This window comes from Rhinopithecus bieti, unplaced genomic scaffold (genome assembly GCF_001698545.2).
Source record: "Rhinopithecus bieti isolate Rb0 unplaced genomic scaffold, ASM169854v2 scaffold_63883, whole genome shotgun sequence".
In the NCBI taxonomy this organism is placed as follows: Eukaryota; Metazoa; Chordata; class Mammalia; order Primates; family Cercopithecidae; genus Rhinopithecus; species Rhinopithecus bieti.
The window spans coordinates 9,752-19,799 of NW_016824027.1; the positions used below are offsets into that span (position 1 = coordinate 9,752).

Here is a 10,048-nt window from a genome sequence, read left to right on the forward strand (position 1 = left end):
GGGTGGGTTCAGGGAGGAAAAGAAACGCGAGAATTTGAGTGGCCGGAGAAGAAAACACTCGGCAGCAAGCGTGTGAGGCACGCCTTGGGCCAGGGGCTTGGCCCCCCTTCGGGGAGGGCTGGTCCTGCTGTCGTGTTGTCGTCGTGGGAGGGAGCTGGGGCTCCTGGCCTATAGACAGGGCTTGACTTCAGTCACCAGGAGCCGCTGTCTACACGTAAGACAGGCGCGAAGAGCTCAGGTTGGAAGGGGGGTGTTTAGAGGACACCGTGCCCTGAGGCAGGTTGAGAGGCAGGAGGACTGCTCAGGTGGGATTCGCAGGTGAGGACCACGGGCTCAGGGAAAGGGCTGGGGAGCTTGATCTCCTGGTGCAGCAGAGGGGCTGGAGAGAGCAGTGAAAATGGAGACCATCAGAGACAGCCCTTGGGCCACGGGGCCGGGGTCCAACCGCAGTTGGCGTCATTCCGCAGGGGAAGGAGTCGTGGAGCCTGGAGGGGAGGTACGGAGGCTTCTCAAGCCATCCTCGGGGGGTGCCAGGGTCACAGGGCCACAGAGAGCAGGGGCCCAGCACTGGAATCCAGGGAGGCGCGAGTCCAGGACAGGGTGCCCCTTGGGTGAAGGCAGCACACGGACTCCTGTACCAACACGTGCGCGGGTCACCAAACCCACACCAAGTCAGAAATTCCAGTGCACGCAGATGGTCTACCAGTTCCTGCTGAGGGTCTGCGGAGGGCCTATGGGGGCCGCCTGTTCTCAGGGCCGGCTCCTGCTGGCTTGGCCCTATCCAAGGAGGCCCCTCCATGGCGCTTTCCTTGCCTCTCCTTCGGGGCCCCTTCTCCGTCCAAGAGCCTCAGAGCCTTTCAGAAAGGGATTGGAGAGGGAAAGACCTGCCCAAGGCGCTCAGGGCTGGACCCTCTGCCTGTGTGGCTTTGTCACAGAGCTCAGGCAATCCGAGTGTGTTTTCTCCTTGGTCCAAGGAGGATCGCCCCTCCCCTGACAGTTCAGGGAGGTCAAGAAGGGGAAGTGCCTCATCCCAAAGAGTGCCCACTCTGTCTCTGCCTGTCTTCCTGCCTTTCCCGTCCCCAGGCTCCTGCTACTCCCTTTCCTACAGACTGGCCACGGCTCACCCCGCCACACACACAGTGGAACTGTAGCCCTAGCAAGCCTTACTATTAAGGAAGACTTTAAATTCCTTCTCCAAATTCTTTTGAGCTTGGATTCTGGACAGCTGAGCAGGGCCTGGAGCAGGAAGGACCTTGGGTAGGCTTTGAATGAGATCCCAGAAGCTGTGGGAATCAATTGAAGGGTGATCAATGGCGGGAGGCCACACAATCAGATCCGTATTCTGGGCGCTCTGGAGCTCTCAGCCAACAGGAGCTGACCATCTGCTCCGTGCACTACCTGGGATATGCATCCCAACTGCGTATTTTCCTTGGGGTCCACTCGAAAAATTTCTTCCTGCCTTTTCCTGGGCTGTGCTTAGAAGAGCAAGCATCCCTCTGAAAGTAGTCTGAGTGGTTGGGTTAATGACCGCGAGTGAAGCACAACTCCCTTTCTCTTTAAAACGATAGAGTAAAGTACTTTCAAGCTTGCCTGAGGTCTGAGAAGCTGAGCTTTCTGCAGTGCTCTTAGCGGAACCTTTGACTAGAGCGTTCAAAAGGCGTCTTCCCTGTTTGCTTTCTGAGCATGAAAACATCAAGATGCAGAATCCAGAAAGGTCACTGGAGCCTGGCCCTCTGCGATCTGGATTCGAGGCTGCAGACTCTCTGTTGAACTGGGCGAGGGGGAGGGCAGAGTGCGCTGGGGCCCAGCCTCCTGGGGCCCTGAAAGGTGGGACGGTGCAGGCCAGTCCCCCCACCCAAACACAGGTGCAGGAAGAAGCCACATGGGATTTGCTTCCCCACCAGGAGCTAGGTGAGTGAGAGGCGAGCCCTGGAGTCATGCACCTGGTGACGATCAGCATGGGCTGATGGGGTCAGAGGAGGTGACAGCTCGGGTTGTGCCTAATTAGGAGGCCTCCTCCAGCTGGAGGTGCTTCCACCTTCTACCACCCCTGGGGCACACCTAAGACCCTGTTAGCCACCCCTCACCCCCCTTCTCCCCCGGGAGGCTGAGTGCTAGACTCAGCATGGGAGACAGGGTGAAGTTCTCAGGCAAATTTTACTCTACTAAGGTCACCGTTTTGTAGGTAACACAGAAATGGTGAGGTGCTAGCCTGTCACTCTGTCCTGTGCTCAGCCTGTCTTCCCCTTTTCATCACCATCTCAGCCCCATCCGTCTTCCTCTCTCCCTCCTCTTTTTTCTCTCTGACACACGCACGCACACACACACAGACACGTGTCTGTGCCCATGAACACATGGGATCCAGCTTTCACAACTGATGGCCAGAGCTCGGTGCTGCTTTGTAGCTCCTCCGGGCCTTTCCCTGTCCTTACAAAGAACACACCCTCTGATGGTTAATATTGAGTTTCAACCTGATTGGATTGAAGGATGCACAGTATTGTCCCTGGGTGTGTCTGTGAGGGTGTTGCCAAGGAGATTAACATTTGAGTCAGTGGACTGGGAGAGGCAGACCCACCCTCAATCTGGGTGGGCACCATCTAATCAGCTGCCAGCACGGCTAGGATAAAAGCAGGTGGAAGAGCGTGGAAGGACTAGACTGACTTAGTCTTCTGGCCTACATCTTTCTCCCATGCTGGATGCTTCCTGCCCTCAAACATCAGACTCCAAGTTCTTCAGCTTTTGGACTCTTGGACCTTCGACCACAGACTGAAGGCTGCACTGCTGGCTTCCTTCCTTTTGAGCTTTTGGGACTTGGACTGGCTTCCTTGCTCCTCAGCTTGCAGATGGTCTATTGTGGGACTTTACCTTGTGATCGTGTAAATCAATCCTCCTTAATAAACTCCCCTTTATATATACATCTATCCTATTAGTTCTGTCCCTCTGGAGAACCCTGACTAATACACACTCCTTTGTCAAACCTGCCCTTAGGGCCAAAAACCCACTGCAGACACTGGAGTCAGCAAAGCAGCAGGCTCTCAGGGCCTCATGAAAGCATGGCATTGCATGCCTTGGCCAGGCCACCGGAGCTGTGTCTGGGGCTTCAAGCCACGGGTGATGACCACTGTGCCTGGTGAGATGGAACCCCCCCGGGTGGCAGGAGTTTGAATGGAGTGGAGTGGAAACAAGTGGAGAGTGGCGCCTTGGGCAGCTGGACACTGCTCTGTGGCCATATTGTCCCGTCTCGTGTCCTGTGGGCTGCATTTAAGTCAACTCTCCCTCTCTTCTTGCAGGCCCAGCAGGCAGGGCACAGCCTGCTTGCTTCCCCTGCAAATCAACCAGGTTGATGCTAGGAACCTGCCCCTGCCCCTAGTTGGGATTACAGGTGCCTGCCACCATGCCTGGCTAATTTTTTTGTATTTTTAGTAGAGATGGAGTTTCACCATGTTGGCCAGACTGATCTTGAACTCCTGACCTGAAGTGATTCACCTGCCACACGTAGATTTATTACAGCCCAATTCACAATTACAAAGATATAGAACCAACCTAAGTGCCCATTGACCGATGAGTGGATAAAGAAAATGTGGTATGTATACACCATGGAATACTACTCAGCCATAAAAAGGAATGAAATATTGTCTTTTGTGGCAACTTGGACAGAGCTGGAGGCCATTATTGTAAGTGAAGTAACTCGGAAATGGAAAACCACTTACTGCATGTTCTCACTTACAAGTGGGAGCTAAGCTATGGGTATACAAAGGCATGCAGAGTGGCATAATGGACACTGGACACTCAGAAGAAGGAGAGTGGGAGGATGGTGTGGAATTAAAAAAACTGCAGTGGCTCACACCTGTAATCCCAGCACTTTGGGATGCTGAGGCAGGCAGATCACCAGAGGTTAGGAGTTCGAAACCAGCCTGGCCAACATAGTGAAACCCTGTCTCTACTGAAAATACAAAAAAAAAAAAAAAAAAAAAAAAAGCCAAACGTGGTAGTCCTGTAACCTGTAGTCCCAGCTACTCGGGAGGCTGAGGCAGGAGAGTCGCTTGAACCCGGGAGGCAGAGGTTGCAGTAAGCCGACATTGTGCTACTGTACTCCAGCCTGGGTGACAGAGTGAGACTCTGTAGATTGGGTACAGTGTACACTACTTGGGTGATGGATGCAGTAACATCTCAGAATTCACCACTATATATTTCATCCCTGTAACAAAAAACCACTTGTACCCCAAAAGCTACTGAAATAAAAAACATTTAAAAAATAATATCTTTGAAAATAAATAAATAAAATAAATAATTCTTTGTAGAAATAAGTTACCATTACCTTTGCAAGAGAGAATGTTTGCTTGCTTTATGCAGGCACCAGGGAGTGCTAAATTCGCAGGTGACATGAGGCTGATCTAGAGACCACATGGTTAGTTTTGGTTACTTTTACTCTGAAGATTTGTCTCTTTGTGGTCCCAGTTTGAGGTGGGAGGTGGTTTACAAACTCTCCTTTGGTGGGTCCCAGATTCCGACTTTTGTCCCTCAGTCCCACAAAAACACCCAACGTGTAGCTCAGCCTCCTTTGGCCTCTTCTGCATCAGCAAATGTCCAAGAACAAAAGCAATGCTCTCAATTTCTCACACCTATCTAGGTTTTGGGTCTTTCTCAGATCTTAGCTCAGAAATTGTTAACTTTATGATACTCTTTAATGGTGTGTGTGTGTGTGTGTGTGTGTGTGTGTGTGTATAGACAGAGTCTTGCTCTGTCACCCAGGCTGGAGTACCGTTTCGCAATCTTGGCTCACTGCCACCTCCACCTCCCAGGTTCAAGCAATTCCCTGCCTCAGCCTCCCGAGTAGCTGGGACTACAGGCACCCACCGCCACGCCTGGCTAATTTTTGTATTTTTAGTAGAGACCGGGTTTCACCATCTTGGCCAGGCTGGTCTTAAACTCCCGACCTCGTGATCCACCTGCCTCGGCCTCCCAAAGTGCTGGGATTACAGGCTTTAGCCACCGCGCCCGGCCTAATGCTATAATATTTAAAAGACATTGCATTCAGTTTTTCTTTTTAGTTGTCTTTCAGAAGATGTTCACCAGTCCACAATTACAGGCTGCGGAACTCCACATTGCTGTGACTGTACTGGCTGTTGACAGAAATACCTGCTCTGTAGCTGCCGTGGTCCAGCTTGCACCTGGGAACAGACAGCTTTGCAGCATCTCCTCCCACTTCTCCCGTGGCTGGGAAGCCTCCCTTGCCTGCTGTTCTTCCCTGCTCAGGTTAATGTAGCTTAGGTAGGACAGGAAATGGAAAGTCAGTCTCAGGCGTGACAATAGGAAAGTGTTTCTTCCCTCCCTCCCACCTCCCTCTGTGGAGAAGAGGCATCAGGCAAATGAATGGAGAGGACTGACCAGAAATTAAACTGAAGGGGATTACTGAGTATCTGTTGGCTATTCAATTAGTCCATGAACAAACCTTGTGTACCTATTGAGTACTGTGTGCTAGAAGGAAATCCCAAAAGTTGGGTGCATCCCTCCAGGTCCAATATGAAGAGAAATACCATGCGGTAATTTGAACAGGGAAAGTTTAATGTAAAGAATTATTGGTTGGGTGTGGTGTCTCATGTCTGTAATCCCAACACTTTGGGAGGCTGAGGCGGGAGAATCACTTGAGCCCAGGAGTTTGAGACCAGCCTGGGCAACATAGGGAGACCCCCATCTCAACGAAAAAATTTAAAATTAACTGGGCATGGTGGTGCATGCCTGTAGTCACAGCTACTCAGGAGGCTGAGGTGGGAGGATTGCTTGAACCTGGGAGATCCAGGCTGCAGTGAGCCATGATCGAGTCACTGCACTCCAGTCTGGATGACAGAGCCAGACCCTGTCTCAGAAAGAAAAAAAAAAAAAAAAAGAAAGAAAAAAATATTAAGTATAAAAGAGGACTGGAGTAATGAGAGATTAGCTAATAATAAAACTCTAAAATATTATTTACAAATTACAGCTATAAGAAACAGGCACTACCCTTAGGGTTGAGACACAGTGTCTAAGACTCACTGAATGGCTTGCACTGGTGGACTTCACTGTAAATCTATTCTCTGGAATTTGCTGGAAACCCAACCTTGAAACTTGACAAATTTGCTGGAAATATATCCTCTATAAAGTACTGGAAATCTGCCTTCTCCTGCAGGAGAAAGCTACACTTTGCATCAATGTCCTCAGAGAGCACAGGTCAACCAGGAGGCAAAAAAAACCCTTTCCTCCTATGGTCTCCTTTTAGCACCTTCTACTGCCAAAGGCTTAAACTGTGTTACTGGCAAAGGGAAAAATACTTAAAGGGCCCACATCCACTTTCACAGAGTCGACAAAAGTGGGTGAAGTTGGAGGTGAGAGGTAACACATTGGTAACCAGCACAATGTATCCATTTCAGCCCTCGGTTGCTCTATGCATCCTCCTACACATATGTACACTCTGGTATGATAGCAAAACAACTCTGTGTTTCTACCTAACAATATACACCTTTGCTTCTCACAAGTAAAGAAATTCTTACCCTTCCCCCAAATGAGGAGACCCACAGTCCCAAGAGTCATTGTATAACTGACACAGTGAAGAAATGGATCCCAAATTCCAGGAACCAGGTTCTTTATATTTTATAACATTTAATTCTTAGAATCTTGTGAGGGAGATGGTGTTCAAATATAAATAAGACATGGTGCTGTCCTCCAGGAACTTAGGAGAGAGGCATGTTGATGAGGATTTATAATATCAGGCAAAGTAATTTAAATACTAATAGGGACGTGAAGATTACCTGCTGTAGGATCCTTCTTACCAGGGGGCTATCGGAAAGTGTCTTGATGGAGGTATTATTTGAACAGATGTAGTACCGAGGCAGGTTTTGAAAGGTGTGAAGACAATAGTAAAGACATGGAATCAATCCAGGTGCCCATCAATGGTGGACTGAATAAAGAAAATGTGTTACATATACACCATGGAATACTAGGCAGTCATAACAAAGAACAAAACCATGTCCTTTGCAGCAGCATATACACAGCTGGAGGCCTTTCTCCTAAGTGAATTAACACAGAAACAGAAAACCACATACCGAATCTTCTCACTTGTAAGTAGGAGCTTAAATATCCGGTACACAGGGACAGAAAGATGGGAACAATAGGCTGCAGACTATTAGAGGGGGCAGGAAGGAGGGGAGGGGAGGGGTTGCTAAGTATTTATTAGGGGCACATTTTCAAAGTCGGCTTGTTTTCGGATTTGTTCCCAAAGCCGGCACCGGATGTGAGGAAGCAACCCAGAAAACACTAGAAAGTCTGAACGCAATTCTCTTACATTGGACATTTTTTTTTATGATGTGCTTTTTGGGACGAGCAGAATTACACTGTTGGCTCCCAGTTCATTATCTCTCTCTCTCTCCATCTGTATCTATATCTACATATATTCACACACATATATAGTACAAATATATACATATACACATACATGTATATATTTTGTAAAAAGGACACTAAGAAAATAGGTCGAAAGTGGGGGTGGGGGGGGCGAGGCCCTTTGACCCCCCAGGAATCACGTGCTACTGCGCAGCCGCAGAGACGTGGTCCAGGCTCCTGCCCGCGCCTCATTGTGCCGCGGACAATGAGTGTACGCAGTTACCACGCAGTTACCAAGGAGTTACCACACAGCCGTGGCACAGACATAGGCCTCAGGTCTCGGGCCTCAGAGCTAGACCCCGCCATCTCACAATGTCTGAGGGGACCGAGGAACAGGGTAAGGTGACCTCCCCTCAACTGGCCCACTAACTTGGGCCTCAAGTTCTCTCGAGTCTGGACGGCACCCATTTAGGCGGCCATTCAGGGGCGGCAGGATTGGCTACTCTTCGGCCGGGGCATGTCGGGGGGCGGCCTCTGAGTATCGGCCATCTGCCGCCGATTGCTCAGCGCGCCGGTGGGAAATTTGGCGTGGTGGACAGAGATGGCCCAGAGTTCAGGTCGTCTCAGGGGCTCAAGATGTCCCTGAGACGTGAGGTGATCCTGAGGTTCATGGCGTCCCCGTGGCTCTTGGTGGCTCGGGGTTGAGGTGACTCGGGCTTGTGACTCGGGCTTGTGCCCGAGTGTGTAAAGAGGCTGGGCCTGGTTGCCCTCCGGCCCGCGGTTCTCTCCGAAGCCTCGAGTGTTCAGGAAACAATGTATGCGGTCGCGACGCCGGTCTCCGGCGATACAGCAGGTCTGTGCGGCCGCACTTTTTCTTGAATTTACTGATTTTCCCAGTAATTCCCGTGGCTGCCCACCACGGAACACAGTCCTGTTCAGCGTTTTGGCATAGCGGCTGGGGCGCAGCCTCAAATTCGGGTGTTCTGAGGGGGTGCTTTGGGTGGTACCCGCCGCCTCTCCCGGGGTGCCCGCGAGGGTGACATTTTGAGATTTTGCAGCTTATAAGATACTTGATGCCGACTTTCTGGGACAAGCTGATCCTTTTTCAGCTCTTCTCTTTTTGGTGAGGCAGGGTATGGGGGGCGAGGAATGAGGAATGACTCAGACTTTCACAGAGGTTTTTTTTTGCTTGGTTTTGTTTTGTTTTCAGACAGTCTCGCTCTGTCGCCCAGGCGGGAGTGCAGTGGCACCATCTCGGCCCACTGCAGCCTCCGCCTCCTGGGTTCAAGCAGTCCTCTCATCTCAGCCTCCTGAGGAGTGGAGACTACAGGCGCGCGCCACCACGCCCGGCTAATTTTTGTATTTTTTGTTGAGACGGGATTTCGTCATGTTGCCCACGCTGGTCTCGAACTCCTGGGCTCAGGCAATCTTCCCGTCTCAGTCTCCCAAAGTGCTGGGATTACTGGCGTGAACCACCGCACTGGGTGAGAGCTTTGACTCTAAAGAATTGACAAACTCCGGAGTTGATTTCCTGTCCGACCTTTTGCGGTTGAGACATAGAGTCTGAGGCTTTGATGGTAACCGCGTTTGATTAGAGACCGTGCAGCTTCGCTGTTTTATTGTAAATATATAAATGAGGAGGAAGAGAAAGACGTAGGGCGTTGGGAGCAGAGGCGGGAGTCGGGAGATCCTGCGAAATCGGGGTCCCTGTGGAGCGGGGGAGGCCGTCGAGGCGTGCGAGGGCCGGGCCCCGCCCCTTGCCGCGCGGTCGTTAACAGGAAAGGCTCTGATTTGGTTGGTGGCGGATCGCGTCCCTCCCTCCTCTCCGCGGCTTTCCCCAAGTGCGGCAAACTGGTTTCAGGTTGACTAAAAGATAGCGATTTTCCGAGCAGCTTTGCAGCGCGGTGTTTTTTCAAGCGGGGCGTGGGCTGGGTGCCGTTTTGGGCCTCACTTGTCCGGCCTGCGGCAAGTGCTGGGCGATGGGATACGGTTCTGGAGGCAATGGAAGGGCTGCCTTGGAGAGTCTCGCAGGAAGATTTAGAAAGTGATTGTTCTTAAAACAAACGGAGCAGTCTGGCTGTTGTAATTGGCCCCGTTTTGCTGTGTGTTTCTCAAAGTGGTCCCGGCATGAGTGATGCTTCATTGTGAGCTGTGCCTTATCTGATGAATTAATGGCAGGTGAAAGCCTTGAGCCTCCGGAGCGAATATTTACGACTTCTGAAAATGTCTTTAATGTCTAAAAAAGTCTCTTAGAAAAGCAGACGGCCTCTTGTTCTTACGTTATCAAGGGTTTAGATTTCTGTGGTAAACATAAGTGAGTTTCATTTTAAGTAAGCTCATTTTGCGAGATTTGAGATTTGAAAGTGAAATTAATTAATTTTGCACAGTCTAGCCTTGGGCTCTGAGAAAATGTTGTCAAGCTGTAATTAATCTTGTGGGACGAAGTGAAAAGGGACTAAAGTGTATGGTGTAATGAATAGTTGAAATTTCTGTGGTAAATACAAGTGAGTTTCATTTTAAGTAAACTTATTTTTACGGGATTTGAGATTTAAAAGTGAAATTAATTAATTTTGCACAATCTAGTCATGGTTGGGCTGTGAGAAAATGTAAAGCTGTGATTTATCTTATGGAAAGAAGTGAAAAGGAATTAAAGTATATGGTGTAATCAAGAGTTTAAATTTCTGTGGTAAATGCA

At 50.0% G+C, this 10,048-nt stretch overlaps 1 protein-coding gene across 1 annotated transcript in view; it reads left to right on the plus strand.

The window, feature by feature from the left end:
- Nucleotides 1–7,591: 7,591 nt before the first annotated feature.
- The window catches only part of LOC108521994 (BEN domain-containing protein 2-like), a gene marked incomplete at its 3' end in the record, with an annotated part of 14,479 nt that continues 12,022 nt past the window's right edge, over nucleotides 7,592–10,048 (plus strand). The window contains exon 1 of the mRNA XM_017862096.1: nucleotides 7,592–7,750. Within this exon, the coding sequence (XP_017717585.1) occupies nucleotides 7,726–7,750 (25 nt within the window). The remainder of the gene's footprint in view (nucleotides 7,751–10,048) is intronic.